The sequence below is a fragment of the Brachyhypopomus gauderio genome, chromosome 4 (genome assembly GCF_052324685.1).
Source record: "Brachyhypopomus gauderio isolate BG-103 chromosome 4, BGAUD_0.2, whole genome shotgun sequence".
In the NCBI taxonomy this organism is placed as follows: Eukaryota; Metazoa; Chordata; class Actinopteri; order Gymnotiformes; family Hypopomidae; genus Brachyhypopomus; species Brachyhypopomus gauderio.
The window spans coordinates 15,990,034-16,012,137 of NC_135214.1; the positions used below are offsets into that span (position 1 = coordinate 15,990,034).

The 22,104-nt window shown below is 41.6% G+C and overlaps 1 protein-coding gene across 3 annotated transcripts in view; it reads left to right on the forward strand.

The window, feature by feature from the left end:
• The first annotated feature begins 2,181 nt into the window (after positions 1-2,181).
• The window catches only part of gsk3ba (glycogen synthase kinase 3 beta, genome duplicate a), a 30,122-nt gene continuing 10,199 nt past the window's right edge, over positions 2,182-22,104 (forward strand). The window contains exons 1-3 of one of the 3 annotated variants that reach the window (XM_077002615.1): positions 2,182-3,094; positions 16,960-17,153; positions 19,104-19,187. In XM_077002615.1, coding sequence (XP_076858730.1) covers positions 3,007-3,094; positions 16,960-17,153; positions 19,104-19,187 — 366 coding nt within the window. In that variant the 5' untranslated portion in view covers positions 2,182-3,006. The remainder of the gene's footprint in view (positions 3,095-16,959; positions 17,154-19,103; positions 19,188-22,104) is intronic. The other 2 variants (XM_077002613.1, XM_077002614.1) reach the window with 2 other exon arrangements.

The following is a 22,104-nucleotide window of genomic DNA, read 5'->3' on the forward strand; positions in this document are numbered from 1 at the left end:
CTTTACATGGGATTAGTTTACACTTTATTCCTCTTGATGTGATTCATTAGGTGCTTGTGAGCCTTATGACACATTCATTTATATTGTGTATATGAGTGTGCATATTACATACAGTAAAGTCTTGTAAATATCGTTAATTTTACTGTGATTAAATGTGCTATGACTGAATAATTAAATATATTTTTAAGTTATATTCTGAAAAAGAATATTGTGAAAAAGAATCTCATAGATGTGATTGATGCTTTGCAGTACAAACAAATTGTCTAACATCTTAGGTGTTAATCTAACACCATAACATTAGAACATGTTTAAAAATGTGCAACAGATATATTGTTTAATGTTTTGGCAATGTAGCACTACATCTGTGCTGTTTTGGTTTTTATGTATACACAGGAGCAGAGTTATTATACAGAAGAGACCAAACTGACAGTAAAAATCACCTCATTTAGTCCAAGTGTTTATACATGTCCTGGTGTTTATACGTGTACCAGTGTTTCAGAATGCTCAAAGGTCACATTCCAAACTGTAGTTTTTTTTTCTATTTATTTTTTGTCAAGATTGAATGTAAGGTCATTTTGGGGGCTTTGTTTATTATTTATCTAATTTAATATTTTTGAGAAAAGGAATGTGAGTTGTAAACACCTCAACTCTTGTTAGTTTATTTGATTGTTTATTATAAACTGAATTATTACTGTTTTTTTTTTTTTTGGTCTTACACTTCTGCCTTTTTTCCCGTGGTTTGTGTTCTAATACTGTTTTTATTTCCAGGCATAACTTTGTCTCATTCTCAGTGTTACTTTCCTTTCTCTACTCTAAAACATCTCATCTCAGATAATTATCATACTCTTAAACTGAAGTTGTTACATTCTGTGAAATGCAGTGAGGATCAGATCATTTAAGACTGCAATAAATGTGTTTTTAATATGTTTATTAATTTTAAATAATATTGACAATGAATACAAATTAGCCTTAGTCTAGCTAACCTAACCTAACCTTTTAGCTAGTTAACCTAACTAACTCAAGACTAAAGAGCAGGACAAGTCTTGTTAAATAATCTCAACCTAAATACTACAATTACAAAATGTTGATACATGTAGGCTATACCTCAGGAACACTTAGCTACCTCAGGACCACTGCTTAGTTACTTCAGGAACAATGCTTAGCTACCTATAGGAACACTTAGCTACCTCAGGATCACTGATTCGCTACTTCAGGAACACTGCTTAACTACCTCAGGAACAATGCTTAGCTATTTCACGGACTTTGCAGTAAACAGTGGCAATGCATAAATTAATGGAGGAAAATTGCTTATTTGCAGGCACAACTGGCCAGCAGAGAAAACGGCAGCTCCATGTAAGGATCTGCTGTAGTGTTCTCTACCAACTGTGAATCTGAATCTGTATATGGCTCTAATTGGAGGTGTTATGGAAATTAGGCCCAGTTAGTCTTAGACAGTTGATGCTGATTTGTCAGATACAAAGTAGTGTCTCTTCCTGCCAAATAGTGAAATTACATTTGAAATGACATCTTGCATAAATGTGTACTGAATCTAACAGTGGTTATAGACGGTAAAAATCATGGTGGAGTACTCACAAACTAGAATTTACTTGCATTGAAAGACACATTGGAAACATTGATAGGCACCAGAGAAACAGTTATCGAAAAAAACATAGCAGCATTATATCTAATTGCAATATAACCTATAATCTATTTAATTCCAATTTCAAAAAGTGATTTGCACGTTTTTTTTCTTACGATTAATTTGTATACCACCATGCGTTGATTAATAGCAAAACTATAAAGTATAGTCACAGTCAATTATTAGCAATACAGTTTAGTTGGCAGTGCAATTATAAAAAAAACTGTTTTATAATTGGGGTGTTTCTTTTTGTTAGTTTTTAATCTTTTGGTGGCGATACATTTTCTCTGTTTACGCGCCCACTTTTGGCCTAAGAGCGTCACCTAAGTCTTTTGGAACTCCAGTGACAGATTGGCAAATTACGCCATGTGTTCTGCGGATACAGCCTTTCGATTGGTTTAGAAGACCGTGTTCCCCCGCCCATCTTAGAAGGAAAGGCGACGCATTGGCTACCTACGACCTTCTTAGGCCTTCGTGCGCGTTCACATTTTCCGATTCTCGTTGCTACGATTTGGCGTAGGCACGTCGACGCTTCCGTGCGCGGACATTGCTACTCTTCTGAAGATACGCTGCGTGCGTTCGATTGGGTCGGAGTGACAAAGAACGAGCACAGACCGTCGGAGAAGAAATAAAAAGCAGATATCAGGCTTGCGGTGTGGATCCTTGTCAGGTTTTCCTTACGGGATTTGTAATCTGGATAGTTTTAAACGCTCAGGCCGAGCTAATCGGATTCCATTTTTTATTGTGTGTGTGCATGGAGTTACGCGGAACTAAAAGGCCGTGGATATCTGTCTTCAGATTGGGCAATTGGAAAATTCTCATTCGGATCGCTGGTTAAAGCCAGGGGGGCCGCCATGGCTGGTGCTGTTGGACCGTTGAGTCTCCACCTCAGTATATGAACAAATAGTCAATGGTACAGTATTAAGAAGACAGCTCACTTAGATTCCTAGATTTTTAGAGGATGCATTAGAGCGTTCCTGTATTCTTGGGGTAAAATTGCATACCAGCTTTACAGAGACCAGAAAGGAGAACCGGTAGGTTTTGTTCGAGAGAAACTGGGAAAAGGCCAGTTTCATGACTAATTTGATTGACAACGTGTATTCGATATTTTTATAAGTGATCTGAAATAAATGCAAAAATACGAAGAAGAGGAAAAATGATTTGAAAGAAAGACTATTGGTGGACGGGAGAAGGTTGAGAGGCAGTTGAATCCGTTTGGGAAGGGTCCTCGGACCACAGAGTTGCTCCCCCTCCGTTCTTCACATTTTAACTTGGAGATACTCTGGGCCCTGTGGGTAAAATTGGATATTATTCCTAACACACAAACACATTCATTGCGAGAGACAAGTTGGATTTCGGCACGGAATATGTCTGGTCGCCCTAGAACCACCTCCTTCGCAGAGAGCTGCAAACCAGTGCCGCAGCCATCCGCTTTCGGGAGCATGAAAGTCAGCAGTGAGTATGATCTCTGGGTGATTCAAGCCCTGGTTGTAAATCCACCGGCGAACCATCATCTGTGAGCCGTTTGAACAGGCAGCAGACTCGCCACTTAAGTTATCATAATGTCTCATGCACATATGTGCGTGTTTTTCTCATTAGCCGAGATTTCTGCGCTTTCTGTGTCACCTTTTGGGCAGAGTGTAATGTGGCGTGTCCCATTTCAGAGTCGGTCAGCATGCTGCACTCGCGGAGCAGGGCCTTGCTTTTTTACTTCAGTAACCTGTCCCTGAATGTGACTTTTGATGCTTTTGATGAATAAATCTCACCAATCGAACATTCCTGCGTCGATCTGGAAGCTTGAATAAATCTAATACATTTCCCCAGTCAACCCTTTGCCCTGTAATAAAACGGTTTTATGTGCCAAATGATTTTATACAGTGCAGTAACTTAGGTTGAACAGTCATGTCAGACCAGTAGTGAGAGAAAAAAAATAGCATCAGTCTTGTTATAATGGAGACAAAATCGTACAATGTGTTAAATAAATGAAGTTACACTTGGGATTAGGCACGTGGCACGCCTAGGACATGGTCCGTCCAAGACCTTATGTTGAACTGTATTAAGGGATGGTGTTTTAGACAGATGAAACTTAATCAGAACAGCAAATTACACAGACCATTATATTCGTGACAGTTTTAAAGCTTAAGCTGTGTGTAAGGGAGCCACAGGTAAGATGGAGGCTGTGAGTCTGGTTCAGCAACGGTGGCGTCTTCTGCTCTCCTTTCCTTCAGTGTGTTGATGGAGATCTTTAGGGGCTTATCTAGAAGGCTCTGTAGTTACTACTACAACAGTGAAGGTTTTGAAAAGACAACAGTTGTGCCTTCAGGTTTAAACAGCTTAAGTGTACATTTCCTAAGAGCTCTGAGTGGATAAACATGAAATGCTTAAAGTTCATGTCCTGCTTTGATGATTTTTCTGATTAGAACTGCAAAGTTCAAGAATAGCTCAAGTTTCTGTTTTAAGAAACATAAAAAATGATGCAATTTTTGGATGGCTGTTTATGCTGTAATTTGTTTATAAATCGAAGAGTAAAGATAATGCATTGATGATGCATTGTCCATTTTATACCTATCGAGATATAATCACACCGTGTGTGTGTGTGTTCTTTGTTCAGAGCACTCACAGAGATTGCCCTGCCCAGTTTGATTAACTTGTTCATCTCACTAGTTTGTGTGATTTGTGTGGGCCTAATGTCATGTCCTCCTCATGGAATAAAAATGACCCCTTAATAGTTTCGATTTGGTACACGTGGTGTCACCTTTCACCATACTCCATTACCTTCTTTCTTGCTTGTGCGTGTGTGTGTGTGTGTGTGTGTGTGCTTTCTTGCAACCTCAGCACAACTCATTATGTGCTAATATGTGGGAGTGTTCCCACCTTTGCAGTGACTGGGTTTTGTTCACTTTTAGCTATTGATGCATTCTTTTTTCATGTTATGCTTTAAAGGCTAAAAAAACAATATCTAAATCCTGAAATGCATATTGGATTTCCTATTTAATATACCAATAATGTTGTCACTAATAATAATTTAGTATTGCCATTGCCATATACACTTTCCAAAAAGCTGGAAATAGAAAACTGTCATTCTTAATGGTTAATTATTATTTTGTTACTACATTGTTACTAGGGTGGCATTGTATTTTCAATGGACTTGGAAAATGGACAATGGAAAAAATGACGTGATGGTTAAGATGTTTATCAATTTACAGAAAGGTAAAGGCAGAATAGCTATTTTCATCATGATGCCAACATGTTTTCAATTAAGAATGTGAAACTTAAACAGAAACCTGCTTCAGTATTAATTTCAACCTGTTCCAGGATGTTTGTATAGTACACTTTGATCTCGAACCATTTCTTTTGGAGCATGCCCAAAAAACGCCTCCTTGCGCTTGTAAAATTGAACCAGCCTTTGTACTGCACATCACAAGGGGCTGAAACCTGGACCTGGTCGACCTGGAGCAGCAGGAAACGACTACACCATCCACATCAGACCATTGAGAGGCAAAACACAGTGAAGCTGAAGACTCCCCTCTGCTATCCACAAATGTCATACATGGATAAGTGCAGTTACATAACAGGGTTAATGGTCAAAGACATCTTTCAAAGTAACAGGCAGAGAAAGACCGGAGAAGCTCATTTTGAGTGGCCCGTCTTTGACATCCAAAAGCTGAGTGGAGCGTACTATTCCCTCCTTTAAATTTCGGTCCAGATCTGAATGCCTTGCTTCTTTTTTTTGGTAGAAGTAATATTTTCTTTTTTTTACCCTTTTACTAGCAAGTCATTTCACTTAAGGCTACTCGAGAACATTTATCTTAAGAGCTTAGAAGCTCTCGGAAAGCTCATCATGGCTCTGGTGAAGGCCTGTTGCGTTATGGAGATATCAAAAACAGGAGCCTCAGTATAGAGGGTTTCCCATGTGTGTATGTAGGAGAGCACTTTTAGAAATCTCACTTCTCCCAGAGGCCCCCCGCCTTTTTTATTGCATTCTCTTTGAAAGAAATGTGGAATGAGGAGGCAATTGTGGATTCCCATAGGCAAGCCTCCCTCTGAGCAAGAGCCTATGTGTTGATTGACTTTATTTTATTTAGCCCTGTTCTGGCTTTATCATCTATTAATATTCAGGTAAGGTAACAAAAAAATGCTTGGAAAACCTTATTTTCCTTAAAAGTGCCTTTAAAAGTTATCAAACATCTGGTGGTCACTGAGGTTGCACATAGCAGTATTCTCAATGTTGTTTAGCCGTGGGTGGGGTTTGTGCTCAAAGATGAGATGGAACCTGCTGTCATGTCATATTTCTGCTGTTCTATGGGTAAAAGGAAAACCATACATATGAAATAATCACGTGATCTTGTCCTAGTTAATTGATTTTAAATAAAAGCATACGGGAAAGGCAGGCTGACTGCATTCAGGCTGGTCCTTTTGGGCTACCGTCCAAGGTCAGAAGGCCAGATGAGAGCTATACCCCAAAGGAATTGATGCAGCTACAAAACTCAAACGCACACCCTACGTCCTACTCTACCCTCTGGTACCTAAACAGCAGCAACGTGAGCCACAATGCTATTGTTAGATCTAACGCCTTTGACTCCTTTAGTTGACGCGCTCTCTGCTTTTGCACACGGAGAGCAATGCATGCTACTTTTCTCATTCATAATTACGCGCGCACACGCACACAGACGTCTGGGCAGCTGATCAGAGGCGGCAGGCTGCTTTGGTGGGCGGTGGCGGCGGCAGAAGGGTCTGAAGTGGGAAGTGTGACTCGTCGGACTGCCTCCCTCAGATTGGTTTGCCGGAAAAGGCAGCTGTCCAGGAACAATGAGACTCTTGTTTAGCATTTAAAAGCCACTGCACACCAACCGTCTCCTCGTGTGAATAGACACAAAGCAAATTTAACAGGATAAACCCGGTGTGTTTTGTGATCAGACACTGCATGTTTGATGCCTTGTAATGCCTTTTAGCTGTTGTGACCAGGAAAGGAAAAAAGCAAAGAAGTGATTCTGCTGCCAGCTTTGAAATGCTTGTGCATGTTATGTTGGTGTGCCTGGTTGCATAAAACATTATTATATGACACTCTGAAATCTGAGCATTTAAAATGAATCGTAATGTTTTTCACGTTCACCTCAAGAGGCAGAGAAAAGCTTTTTCTTTCCTGTTTTCTCCATGTGCTCAGTTTGTAATGTGGCTGAAAAAACTATCACCAGTTCTTGTTTGCAGTTCAGAAAGAGCTACAGATTGTGGTTAGACTGAATGAAAAACACATTTACTTTCAAACTGTTTCTAGTGTGCATATCCGCTATACAGCTCCACTTTAAAAGAACTGCAGAAATGCACAGGCTGTCAGGGTATCATTCAGTGAGTAATTAGTAATTCTCAAGCCTCTCATTAGTTTAATCAAGCGTCCCAAACAAATGAGCACATCAGATTCTAAAGAACTAGTGTCCATAGGCTTAGAGTCATTTTGTTTGTGGGTCAAAACCATAGTAGGTCAACTTGTTTTGGTCAGATATGCACAGCTGGCCTTTCAAAAGGTAGCTCTGGCTAGAAGTACTAATATTAAGTGAGAATGGTCACGTAAACATCTACAACAGCATTATAGCAGTGTAGTGTGGAGGTCTGGGAACAGTAGCTCTGGGTCCCCACACTGCAGGAGTGCTCTATGGGGGATGGGCAATAAAACAGAACCATAGAGGGTGTGGCACACACACATACATGCGTGAGAAGGCTTTGTACTTACTGTAAGAGGCTACCATGTTTTCCAATCAGTCTTCCCCAGACACTATTGTTCCTTTCATCACAAAAAGCAAGCTAATACAAATGCAGGACGAAAAGAAATCTTAACATCTTGCATTGTATAAAAAGTGCAAATAAAGGTAATCAAGGGGTCGCAGTTGTGGGGTTGTCATGGTTGTCATGGTTGTTGTCACACACACACACACACACAAATCCATGCTTAATATGTCACTTTTGCTAATTGCAACAAGTATTGTGCTGGAAATCGGGACCGGGAAGTATTTGAGTGGTGATTTATTTGAGTTATGTCAGTAAACAGCTCCAGTCCCTGCATGTGTCTGATGGATAATTGTTGTTGGGGCTGTTTCCAGTGTTCTTTTTTATGTGTGCAAAACAGGCCAGGACATATTCCAAATGCTGGAATGAGAGAGAAAGCAACAAGAGGCTCCCTCCCATTTGTGTAGAACCAATCGGTGAACCTCTGTACCATTAAGCTGTCCCACCTAATTTGGGTCGGCAGCTCTGAGTTTGTTAGTGTTGTGGGCTGGATTGTGTTAGTGTCTGGCTCTGTAGTGGAAAAGAGGCTATTACTGTTGCAAAAAATATTATTCTATCTGGGGCTGCTATGAATAAAGAGACTCTTAATCTGAAGGCCCACCTGTATAATGTTACACACATCCTACATGCTAAATATTGATATTTAAGTATTACAACCACTAATACTAACAGTATATGGGTTGAACAATAGCAGGCAGCATGTAGCAGGCTACATGTAAAACTTAAGAGGGCCACATCTTCTGGAAGGCATTTGGCAAATCAAAATTATGTAGACTTCCTCAGTTATGTCTCTTTCAGCATTTCCATGCTTGAGAGCAAGTGCAAAAATTCAGTCTGGACTAAGATAATTGAGCAGGGTGAGTAATGATTACTTAATTAACCCATCTCCCCACCACAAAACCATAATTCTGTAGGTTTTAATAACTGAAACTGCTCTGTTAAAAGGTTCAAAGGAATGAGCTTTTATGTTAAAGCTGCATGATGTAAGATTTGTTGTAATTTAAGGCATATTATTGAGTCACAAGAAACTGTTTTAGTAGGATATTTTGTGTCCTACAGCTGCAAGGCAATCCAATAAATATTCACTCAAAAGTTAGGGATGTCGGGTTGGATTTGGCCAGACTTATTCACAACGCAGCAGACATCCTTGCATATTAACGTCAAAGCAGAAGTTCAGAAAGAAGGTCCAGCTTGATGGGCAAGGCTCATGACACAGATCTGTACAGTGCTCAAAGTTTGTAAATGGATGGAGGAGAGTGAGATTGCTGGAAACGCTGGAATGCCAAATCCAGTTGTCTTTTGCGACTTGACCGGTAGTCAAAGCAAAGAAACGAGAACTTTAGAGCCAATAAGCTAGAAGGGAGAGCTACAAAGCTCAAGGTGAGATGACTGAACAATGGTTTGGTGTTTCAGAGTTGCTGACATTTCTGTGACCTGAAGGGATTTAAGTGTAATACTGAGTGGGCTACCTTTAAAAAAAAAATTATTACTGAACAGGTAAGTTATGTTGATGAGTTAATGGCTAGCTACAGAAGATTTCCTGCCAGGTTATTCTAGAGTGATATAATGTTGCCCTTGTAATGTAATGCAACATTACATTTTAATTGGGAAGTAATTTTAGCTGGAAAGAAAACGTTTGCTAACATTTTGGCTAATTCACTACAATAAGCTAATATTAGCAGTATTTTTGGCTTTTACAATAATAATAATGTCACATTAGATGAAAATAGTGGCATAAATTCTTGCCATATCTTAGTCGTGAGGTTAGCAATAGTTCACTGTTAAAACCGAGCACGGACGTAATTTTGGGGGGGGGGACGGGGGGGGACATGCCCCCCCCACTTTTTCAAAAGCCAGCTTTGGTCCTCCCCAGTTTTTACGGTTAAAACCAAATATTTAAATAGCGACGAATCCATGTCCCCCCCACTTTTGAAATCAAAATTACGTCCATGAAACCGAGTAATCCTCATTATCAACCTTGCATGAGTTCATTGGTCTTCAGAGAGGAGGGTTAAGAATCATGTCAGTCATGGCTAAGTTCTGCATGTGATGTTTCGTGTTCAGAAAAAAATGTAAAAACAAATTTGCTGGAAATATGTCAAAATCTTCTGCTCTCCTTTCCTTCAGTGTGTTGATGGAGATATTTACAAGTTAGGCTGAATTTGTATAGACTGACAATGGCATTAACATTTGACAGAAGTGTGGATAGCTAGTTGTAGACAATGTCAAAGAGGCTGTTCAGCTAGCAAAACTAGTTTCAAAGTGAAACAAATACCCATTATTTTGGTGAAGAATTCTATAGAACAATATCTTCTAGCTAAACAGCTCACAATACTGATAATATGAATCTAAACTGGATAAACAGATACACTGTCTCTGCATTATAATTAAACATTTACCCAAGTTAGCCTAGATTTCCAACCTTGAGGTGAAGAGAAACAAAAAACATGACATGCATAAGATTAAGTTCTCATGAGGGAAGGGACTTCTTTCTTTTTTCTTTCTTCTTTCTTTCTTCATATGAAGACTCCTTTTTCGGTACTTTTCTGCATGAAGGTAAATATTTAAAAAATTTTTTTAACTAAAAAAAAGAAAAGTCCCTTCCCTCGTGAGAACTTAATCTTATGCATGTCGTGTTTTTTGTTTTTCTTGACAGCTGAGCAATAAAACAGTTTCTGTGTTTGCCAACGTAGTTGCAGTGATTGGTTAAAGGTTTTTGTCAACTTCCTGTGTAGTGCTAAATTGTTAAACACTACTCCATGTACAATCTGAAGTTTCTTTCCTTTCTCACTTCTTTTTGATTTGAAACCTCCCATAAAATGTAAAAATTACTTGTGTAATCCAGTTAAATGTGATACACCTATAGCAAGGTAATTTCAATCTAGGAGAAGCTGTTGGTTACCCATAATTAAATCTCGCAGTTAATGTATTTATTGGTTGATTGATGTACAAAAATATGAAAGAACAGATGCATTGCGGCCTTCCTAGCAGCAGTGATTTACGGTGAAGACCTGACGTCAGCAAAGACAGCTTCATTGTACAGTTCGGCAATTTTGCTGTTGTAGGGAATAAAAATACGAGCAGTAATTCAATGCAGTTATACTACAACGAGCGCCGTAAAGTTCCACCGATGCAACATCATGTGAGCCAATCCAAGGAAATCACACTAAACACAAAAGCATGAATTCAACCTGATGTAGGATGTTGAAAAAGCCAATAGTTCTCTATATGGTAATAGTTCTCACCATTGGGCTTCTTAACAGGTCACATCCCAAGGCTGTGGGATTTCCTGATGAGTGACATAGCACTGCTGTTTGTTGTACCTTAGAAACCCTGGACTTGGAAGAGGTATTCGTGAGCTTTTGACATCCGTATAAACCCTGTATGGTATTACATTTTGCAATCGCTTTTATCTTTGCACACACCTCAAAACTCAAGGCACAACACAGGGAGAAGCATTGTATTAGGATCTGTTTGTTAGGTCTGATCGCCCTAATTCAGTGTGTAGGCTGTGGTTCAATTATCACATGGGTTTCAATAAATCAAGAGCACAAATATTAGTCAAGTCAGGTGATGGAATCAGCATGTCAGAATCAGATGTGTTGCAACAACTCAATGAAAACTAATAATAAAACAACCTGCCAACACATTCCACACATCCCCCTCTCCTCAGCCCCCCCCCCCCGAGTGCCTCAAAAGCTCGTGGCCATTTTAAGAAGTCTGCAGTTTCCCTTGTAAAATGGGGAAAACATGAAAGCGTTATGTTCTTCTCTGAAGTGCCGATGCGAAAATAAAGGGCATATAAAGGATTTTAATATGTAGAGACTGTATACTGATATGTCATGTTTGCCTCTTCAGAAACTTTGGATATGGTGGATTGTTTTGACATGTGCTTTTGTTTTGACATGTGGTTTGAGCCTTAAACAACCTCAGCCAGCCAGCCACTTTCGTAGAATATGTTGAGTTCAGTCATGTTTTAATGCTGGAAGCCTTGGCCACTAAAAACCCTGCATCTGTGGTAAACTAAACTCTGCCTTGGAGGAGTTACAGCCGGTACTGGAGTACAACGTGATTTAGATATTCATTGAGCAGCGTGACCAAGCCGACAGATACATCTGCGTAAACGTAGAAGCTGTGTTGATTTCGTCAGAGCTGCTGTTGGCTCTACTAGTTCATGTTTTACTTCAACAGGTTCAACTCGCAGAATTCTAGCCCACATAATTTTTCTTTTCTCCTTGATTTCGAGTCAGCGTGCCTACTGGAACACACCCACAGACGTTAATTTAATTCAAATGTGGTCCTGTTTAGTACTACTAAAAAGCAACATGTACTTTGAGTGGTGTGCACTTTAGCTGGTTACTTGTAACCCTGGTTTGTTTCTTTGGACAAGAATCTCAGATCATCTTGTGCGGAGTCTGTTAGTAATTTCAACTTCAAACTCTAAATCACATCCATTTCCACGCAGGATGAACGATAATCTCATTGTTTTTTCCCCTAATGTTTTGCGCACCTATATTAAATGGTAGCTGGTGTTCTGCTGTTTCAGGCAACTTTAATCGTTTTGCTGATACTCCCTAAACCATTACTCAAGGAATGAGTTCAGACTTGAAAAACGGTAAAAGTTGTGGCCATCTTTTTGAATACCTCCAGACTCTCCATGCCTCTATACCGTTTGAAATCTGTGTGTGTGTGTGTGTGTGTGTGTGTGTGTGTGTGGGAAGGGGGCACTGGACCCTACTCACCCATCCCCCCCACCCCTGCTGACCCCCTGTCTCCATTTCTCTCGTGCCATGTGCTGCCTGGTGACCACTGGATAACCCTGGTTGCTTAGACACCCAATTTGAATTAGTCACACAGAGGGAGAGGGAGAGAGAGAGAAGAAATGAGCAGCAGAATACTTTGCTGATGTCTGAGCAGAGAGGACTGGCTGGAGGGCAGAACACTGGTACTTTCTGTCTGTGTACGTGTGTGTGTTTGTGTGAAAGAGAGAGCTTGAGAGAGTGCTCTGTTGTCTGCTGATTAGATTTGTATTTGTGTGTTTGTATTTGCTCTGGAGCCTGTTTATTATCTGTGTGTGTGTGTGTGTGTGTGTGTGTGTGTGTGTGTGTGTGTGTGTGTGTGTGTGTGTGTGCGCGCGCGCGCGTGTGTGCGTACACGTATGCTCTATTCCAACATATCTATCTGTAACTCATGCAGTTAAACACTAGCTTTCTGTTAAACAGCAGCACAGTCCTCACTTACACTAGAGCCATGAGAGATTGCTTGGCTCTTTTCCTCCTTTATGTTTCTTTCTCTCTCTTTCATTCTTTTTCATTTCCTTGTAATATTCCTGTGCCTTCTACATTCTTGTCTGTGTCTCCTCCTCGATGTGGGTCATCTGGTGAGCAGGTGAGAGGCCCAAAAGAATGTACTTAAATATGCATACGCACACACACACACACACACACACACACACACCCATGACCTATGTTCATGAATGTGATGGGAAGCACACACACTTACTCTGTCTGTGTCTTCATAGTTTATTTATAGGATGTACAGGATTAAATGCTGGCTTCTGAAGAATGATGCAGTCAGGCTCTCCTCAGTGAGAGATGCTGCAATTTGATTGGTTGTGCAATGGTTGGCTGACATTATAAGTTCACTTGCCCCCTGCCTCTCTCTCTTTCTCTTTCACACATGGAATTAATTAGTTGTTCTTCAATGGCATTAACCATATAAACCGCCTTCTATTTGTGATTTTTTATTTGCACTACATTATGCGTGTGTGCGTCTGGGTGCGTGTGTGTGTGTGAGTGAGTTTAAGTGACAGACAGAGAGAGTCATCAACATTTCTCTCCTCACCAATTAATAACGAACCAATTCATGTTTGTGCAATAAAGTGAGGGAGAAGAGAGCACAAGGAAGGTGAAGAAAAACAAAATCTGTTTTGAGGAGTTCCATTCCTGAGGCTTGTCATTCCTGAGATGTTCCATTCCTGAGGCGTGTCATTCCTGAAGGTGTCCTTGTAGAGCTTTAATGATTGTCCAGGCCTACTTATTTTCTTTAAACCTGTTTGTAGTGTCAGCCAAGGCATCTGATACAGTCCAATTAGTTGGGGAAACAAATCATGTGAGTGGTGTTGCTGCTCTGGGTTCTGTGTGAACCTTAGATTTGTTTCACCAGTTCTTGGTCAGAGGTTTAAACCACAGGCCAAAATTGCAGAAGCAAGCCGTGGTTCTCTGGACTGGGAATAATTTGACAGATATGCTGTGTAACAGGATAACACTTCAAAACTTTGTCAGAGCGATTTAAGTAGAAAATAACAGCAAGTTGTACTATAGAAAAAAATCGCTCACTAAATTAACTATAGGATGATTCACAAGTCCAAGCATGTTTCCTGAAAAACTTTATCATACCAGCTAAAGGAAGAAATTTTCATTATTGTAGAATTAGTAAAAACAAATTAGTAATGGCTTTTGGTCTATGTTAATAATCTTAATGTCCAAATGTAGGTACTGGGCAGCTCCCACACCAGCCACTGGAGCAAACTGGAACTGCATATTCTTATTCAGTAGAGCTTTCATGGGGAATTGAGGAAAACCCAGTTCATTTCAGTGTGTCTGCATGCATTTAGTCTATGTGAATCAAATTAAATCACTCAGCACTTTTTTTCCTGGATCTGTGGGTGTTGGGGTGTATTGATTTGATGGTGGTCCTTCACTTATGATTGGCTTTGTGTGCAAGTGCGTCAGATGTGTAAGAGCGGTGTTGTATGCATGGTTCAGCTTTGTGTTGAATTGGCTTCTGCAGGCCTTTTGATGGAGAGATGAAAGCCTTTGATGAAACAGCTCACTGGTTAATATAATAAAGCAATTTACAAACAGTTTTGCAATTCTTAATACATTCAAAATGGGCTAAACGTTTACACACACACACACACACAAACACACAAAATGCATATTTGGTTTGTGTGGAGTTTGTGGCTGGAAATTCGGTGTCACGGGGTGTTTTGAAACCTTAATTTCTAGTATAACGTTTGTGTGTGTGTGTGTGTGTGTGTGTGTGTGTGTGTGTGTTTTCTGGTGCGTATTGAGGTCAAGACCATATGTAACCTGAGTCACATGGGTCAGGATGCTTCAGCGTCTCTTTGTCATACATCACCGTCTATTTTTCTGTCTGTCTGCTGCATTTGCATCTTTCGTTTTCTCCCTGTCTCTATCTCCTTTATATATTATTTGTTTGTGCATCCCTCTATTTCTTCGCACCTCTTCTCTTTAGAAAATACCCTGACTCATAGCCAGCACTGATAAAGAGAGGGAGAGAGAGGGGAGACTACTGCGTCAGTGGAAAAAGAATCACCTTACAGCCACTGACAATGTCAAAAAAGCACACACACATGTCCTGGCCTGTGGGGTGAACATGCATGCCACCCTCTTGGGCTCCAGGTTAGCCAGGTGGTAGCCCGGAGAGCTCAAATAGCCTCACTCAGCGTGTGCTTTAGCTACAGACCCTCCCCCTTTCTTTTATTCTTCATGCATTTTTAAATACTTCTATATTAGTTAGGAGGGTTCATTTCAGGCTGCTTAGAGAATCCGTATGCCATGGTCACCTTTGAACAATAGCTGTTTAATATATGTCTGTGTGTCTATGTGGTGTGTGTGTGGATGGGCTGGAGGTGTGACTTATGCAAGTGGGCCAAAGCATCTCGCAAAGGTCCGTGTTTCCGTGGGAACGGTGAGGCAATGGCTGGATCAGTGTATAGCCACACAGCTGGGGATGCTTGTTCAGGAAGAAAATGTGTGTGTGTGTGTGTGTGTGTGTGTGTGTGTGTGTGTGTGTGTGTGTGGGCGTGAGAAAACTGTTGTACTCTGGAGCATGACCGTAAGCACATTGCACTTCTGTTTCATGCCGTGAAAAATACTGGTGGTGTAGGAGAGGCTGAAGCTGTTAGCATGATACTTAATCATTGTACAGCTACAGCTGATAGTATGATACTTAGGGTGACCATATTTTTATTTGGGAAAACCAGGTACATATATACTGTGGCATGCTCTCACTTAACATAGGCCCACGTAATCCTACAATAACATAATTTTTACAGTTGGTTTATTAAATATTCATCATTAGCTGTTAGCATGATACTTCATCGTTGTCAGCTACAGCTGTTAGCATGATACTTCATCGTTGTCAGCTACAGCTGTTAGCATGATACTTCATCGTTGTACAGCTACAGCTGTTAGCATGATACTTTATCGTCAGCTACAGCTGTTAGCATGATACTTCATTGTACAGCTACAGCTGTTAGCATGATACTTCATCGTTGTACAACTACAGCCGTTAGCATGATACTTCATTGTACAGCTACAGCCGTTAGCATGATACTTCATTGTACAGCTACAGCTGTTAGCATGATACTTCATCGTTGTACAGCTAGGCAAGGTGTTTGGGGATTCACCTTCTAGACTGCTCTGGAAGATTTGGTTGAATGTTTTTTAAATCAAATATACATGTCTAAGTTGCTGAGTGGATCTGATTCAGGGTCAGTTTTTACTGGAGAAGTAATGGGGTAAGAGTAGATATCCCGAGTGGATGTGAAGTGGGCCGTGTGGCTAACCTTTAACCGAACGAACAAAGACTTTGAACTGCAGCCTGGAACACAGAGACACTAATCTGAACCAGCACTGCCAGCTGCTGATGACACACACACACACACACACACACACACACACACACACACACACACACACACCAGACGTACAGCCCAAGGTTTCATAGCTGACTGAGCGACTTATGGGGAACTGTTAAACTCTTACAACAATACTGTAAAATAAGAAGGTAGAAGAAAAAACATTATATCAAATTGGCAGACAGTGTATGTTATACAACATAAAGTTTATAGGCAGACATTAAAAATGCCATAACATTTTGTTTAAATTATTACATTTTTATTACATATGTGTGTAAAAATTTGTAATCTGATAAACTAGCACTCTACACTCTAGTGCTGAAAGAATATATAACCCCCTCAAATCTCTGCTAAGGTCCGCATATGCATGTTTGTTCCCAGTCTTTGCATTCTAAAGTCACAGTACATTTGAGGCTGGGTAGATAGACGATTGTCGATGGCAAATAGACATTACAAATGTTGAACTAGCCTGGCTCCAGACATTGTCATGCGCCAGTAAGGTAGATATTTCCCAACCCTAGTACATACTGTATGCACTTGACTTTCCACAGACCAGTAAATGTTTGATGTCTTTTGACCAAAATATCGAATGCTGACTGGCTCGTATTCTAGGCGCTAATTTTTTTGAGCTAGGTTTGAGTTCTTTTGAGCTAGGTTTGAACTCTTTTGAGCTACGCTCCCCGACTCTTTCATTACTTCTGCAGCAGATCACTGCACTCCAGAAGCGTCTCCTGAGTGTTGCGCTTTTCTTAGTCACTGAATAGTTCAACATGCTCCACTCAGGATGAGGGAGCCTGGCTAATTGGTTAATTGGCTAATCAGTTCTGGTCGTTTGCGCAGGCGGACTGACTCCTTTGCTACTCTGTTGCAGGAGACAAGGATGGCAGCAAGGTGACCACAGTGGTGGCGACCCCGGGCCAGGGTCCTGACAGGCCACAGGAGGTCAGCTACACGGACACCAAGGTCATTGGCAACGGCTCGTTTGGCGTGGTGTACCAAGCCAAGCTGTGTGACTCAGGAGAAATGGTGGCCATCAAGAAGGTCCTGCAGGACAAGAGGTTCAAGGTAAGACTCGCTAGATGTAAAATATTGAACAACACGGAGATGTTCCAGCATTCAGCCTGGCTTATGTGCACTAATTTCATGATCTTGGGATGATTTTCTTGTAAGTTCCCTATGGTGAACATGGTCTGGTAATAAATGACTGATGGACTTGTAGCCACAAGCCACAAGGTCTGTGTATGGTCACCAGGGATGACTGTAGTCAATTGGTTAAAATGAGTTCATCAGACTTTACTGAATGGATTATATACACATTGACTGTAACCAGTATAAGTCTATAAGTATAAGTGCTGTTTTCATTTGCAGTTTTCGTCTCTCCAATGTGTGTGTGTGTGTGTGTGTGTGTGTGTTTTGTGGGCATGCATGCGGTGTCGCTGTGTGTGGTGTCACTCTGTTGGGTCATTCAGGGTCACAGTGACTGTGTTAAACAGTGCCCAGAGCTTTCCACACTTTCCTTGCCTGACATAGTAAACTCATCAACCTGCAATCGCATCGGACGCTGCCACCATGCTAACCTCATCGTTCACTCTCAGCCAATAGACCGGCGCGTGCGTCTCAGTACACTCACTTGCTAATAAAGTGTTCTTATCCTCAGTTCACACTTACATGGCAATAAACACATGCGTGGTGGTGATAATGGACTATTAGTCGGTGTGGCAGGCACACACACCTTTCAGTCCTGCCTGCCCTTAGTGAGGTCAAATCATGTCCTGCACACTAAAACCTTGTGTGTTTTGAGAACCTTGTGTGAACTGTGTTGTTATGTAAACATGGGTCCATCTGACTGAGAGGTCACTGCAGATAGACGCATGACATTAGAGGGACCCAACACTGAAAAGTAGACTTAGTAGTAAACATCGCAAATGCTTTTTATAGTAAACAATGACCGGCAATGAAGGAACAACTACATTGTTCTACTACTACTGTTCACTCAAAACTGTTTTTTTTGTAAAATAATTGATCCGTCATCATTTCCTATATTGACACTGGCATTAATGGCAATTATGGCGGAGCTGTAATGTGGCATGTCTTTACAAAGTGTAGAGGAGCAGGGCTTTGACGGCCCTAATTAAAACTTAAGCAATCCTGATTTTTTTTTTGTTTTCATTTATAATAATTGCTTACCATGACTGGATTTGCAGGGTTAACTAATAAGCCTACTTTACAGAATGTTCTCTTGTTCTTGTATGTGTTTGTTGGCCTGGGGTTGCTGCCCAGCCTGATGGAGCCATGCATACATGGTGATCAGGGAGGATAGACCAAGGGAGGTCGAACCTGCTGCTTCCTTGACTGTTGCTTTAAACAATGCACACAGTATGACTTTTGATCTTTCCATGATTTCTACAGGAATAATTTTAATAAGCCTCCTCTGCATTTCCCTTAGAAGGCATGGGAGACTTTCTCTCTGTCTGTCTCTCCCTCTCTCCCTCTCCCCCTCCGTCACAGTGTAGGTGGTGTGCTAAATACAGTCTCCGTAGAAGCTTGTGTGGCTCAGAAGGCTTGTCCGTCATCACGAACAGGTTGCCATGGTTCCAGCCCATTGCGTCTGTTCTATTCCTGTCCTCTTGGCACATGCACTCCCAAAAACTGACCCGGACCATCTTTGGGTGCAACCCAGGGGTTGAGGGTTTCAGGGGGGGCACTCTGCCATAAGCCTGATCATAGTACTGACCCAGTCTGATGGGCTTTGTGCGAGTACCATGAATCTAGGTCATCCCAGCTGTCTCGCAAAGGGACGGTGCACCCATGCTGTCGGAAGTTCTGACAGTGGTGAAGTGAAATGAGAGAATTTTCCTGTTGGTTATGCAGCAACAGTTGTTTCATCGTCTGTTTTGCTGTTGCATGCACGATGTGTGAGGATGTACGTGAGGATGTACGTGAGGATGTACGTGAGGATGTACGTGACCTGCGATCATCGCCGCTAACTCGTTTCTTCTCTCTTTTGGCCTCCAGAACCGAGAGCTCCAGATCATGAGGAAGTTGGACCACTGCAACATCGTGCGCCTCCGATACTACTTCTACTCCAGCGGGGATAAGGCGAGTGTCTTTCTGACCTGTCCCTCTGACCTGTCCCTCTGACCTGTCTCTCTGACCTGTCCCTCTGACCTGTCCCTCTGACCTGTCCCTCTGACCTGTCTCTCTGACCTGTCCCTCTGACCTGTCCCTCTGACCTGTCCCTCTGACCTGTCTCTCGGTCTCTTACCTGTTGACCCTCACCCACCACAAATGGGTCAGTCTCAGTAGATGAACACACTCTGTTCATCACACGTATTCTCAAGGTTTGACTGAAGGAGGTGTTTGAAAGCTGTTGCTAATCTAAAGAATGTTAAATATGCTGCAGCTGAAACATTGAGCCTTTGTTTCTTTGTCTTCAACTCATTCCTTTGACTGAAGGTACGTGACAGTCCAAGCAACTTTTCTGAGATTGTTCAGTGGGGTGAAGAATGTATATTTAGGCTAGCCGCTGCTCTGGGGTCTATGATTAATCAATTTTGTTGCATAGTGTTGAACCTTATATTGGATTTATGTTTTCAGAAGTCACAGTGTGTTGTGTGTGTGTGTGTGTGTGTGTGTGTGTGTGTGTGTGTGTGTGTGTGTGTGTGTGTGTGTGTGTGTGTGTGTGTGTGTGTGTGTGCGCGTGTGTGTTTGAGAATGGGTAATTTGTGAGCTCATCAATGTGTGTGAAGAGAGACCAGGCATATGGAATGGAACAATCAGACAGACACCACAGACTGATGCTCGGCGTCCCTTGGTTTCACACACACCCGTGCATTCATGCATGCATATTCATACACAGAGTGACTCAGCAGAAATGCCTATAAAGAAGCCACACACTTGGTGTTGCCCACATAGTTCTGCAAAAATGCTTGATTTCTGGTGAAAGTGCGTGCACACACACACACACACACACACACACACACACCACACACACAATTGTTTAAAAAAGGTCAGTGATTGGTTTCCTTTCTCACGGCAACACTGAAAGTAGAAAATAGAGGGCAAAAAGGGGAAGTGTACAAGAATAAAACGAGAGAAACGCTGTGGAGTCGGTGAGGCGGCCGTGCTTTCGTAAGGGGCATAATGGGCTCACTCCATACTGCTCTCCATCTGGAGGCTGAGGCTGGCTGTGGGCCTCTCCTCTCCTGTCCTGGTGATCCAGACAGACCAACCAAGATCCCTGATCCTGGAGGGTGCTCTCCCTTTTCCCCACAGAGCACGACGTTCTATTTTGTCATTCCTGGTGAGGGCATGAGGATCTCTGAAATTTGCCACCTCACAGATTCCTGCTCACATACACCAAACTATGACAGTGCGTGTACAAGTTCTACCACACAGAGCAACAGGGCACATGGTGACAGCCATCTTGTTGGTATCAGCTGTTCCCTCATTTGACCAGTAAATCAAGATAGGTATTTCTAGATGGAGGAAGGAATTCCTCTGGAAACTTTCTCTCTTTCTCTCTCTCTCTCTCTCCATCACTCCCTCACTCTTTGTCTCACTAATATGCACACGCACATAAAAATAAAACAGTACGATGGGGTTACCTTAACCAAACTGAAGAAGGATTGAGAGTCAGAAGAAAATTGACTTCAAAGGAGATTATGGTTCCTGGAGAGACAGATGGCAGTCACTTTCTGCATATTTTCACTTAGCTATGGGTTCAGGGAGTCTGTCACCTGCTTATATTTAAATCTAATCTAAAATGATCTGATAGTCCTGAACTATACAGCTTGCTAACACTACAACTTGTTCAAGCCAAGATTATTGTGAAATTCTTTGAGCAGAGTTCACACATGACATTCTGAAGCCTGTCTCCATTGGTTTGGCAGCACTGTGGAGACTGGCAGATTTAGAAGCCCACACACAGTGTATTCTGGCACACAGGGCTTCCCTGAGTGAGAACGAGAGGGGGGGGGGGGGGGGGACTAGCACTCATTTCGTATGTATGTTCTTGTCTTTTATGCTATCTCCTTTATGTTGTGTGTTTGTTGTCTGGTTGAAGAATTATGTAATGGCCTCTTACCTGGCTAAACTGCTGCTTCTCCTATTGTGGCTTCTTATCATACCTTATTATACAAAACCAAAAACCATACTGTGTATAGCAGTGTTCAGTGTGTATCATCATAGTTCCAGTACATTGGCACTAAGCATTTAAAGTAGAGCGTGTTCTTGTGGACATAGACAAAAAATCAGACATGATCATAAAACCCACATCTGTAACATGAGAGATAACTGCACTCCCCTTTTCTCTTTCTCTTGTTCTCTCACTCTATCTCACTCCATCTCTTTTCTAGCACTGTCATTCTGTTTGTTTTTCTCTTTTTTTTCTCTCACACAGTGCTCTCACATGGTCATGTGACCGTAATACAGGCGCTAGTCAGGTGACTGTCGGATCAGGCAGGAGCTCTTTGGTGGGCCAATCAGCTTGGAGCTGGGCCGATCAGCTGTAATTAAGGAAGTGCTGCTGTTGCCGTAGTGAGAGAGCAGTCTGAGTCATCAGAAGGACTAATTTTAGACACACCTCACTGCCGACGGGAGGTGGGGGGTTTCGGGTGGGGTTGGGGAATTGGAGAATTGTGGGCTCATTCTTTTTAGCTTTCCTTTAAAGCAATCTTTCCTCAATAACACAGTGCATATATCATTATAGATCAGTCTGCCTAAAAAATGACCAGGCTTGTGTAATAAACAGATGCATGGAAGGTACTGTTCAAATACATGATCAACGTGGCTCTCAGATTAGAAACGAGCAAGGGTTAAAATTGCAGTATTCAAATCTTCTGTTGTTCATATGCAACATCATTTGAGTTCACAAAGAAACTTAAGGACAAAAGCCCCCAGTAGCTTTGATTTTGAATGTGTTATGTGGTGATCCAGGAACATGCAATGGTGGCCTCTAAATTCTCCTTTTTCTCTGACACATTTCTGCTGTTGATTCATTTTATCTCATTCATGT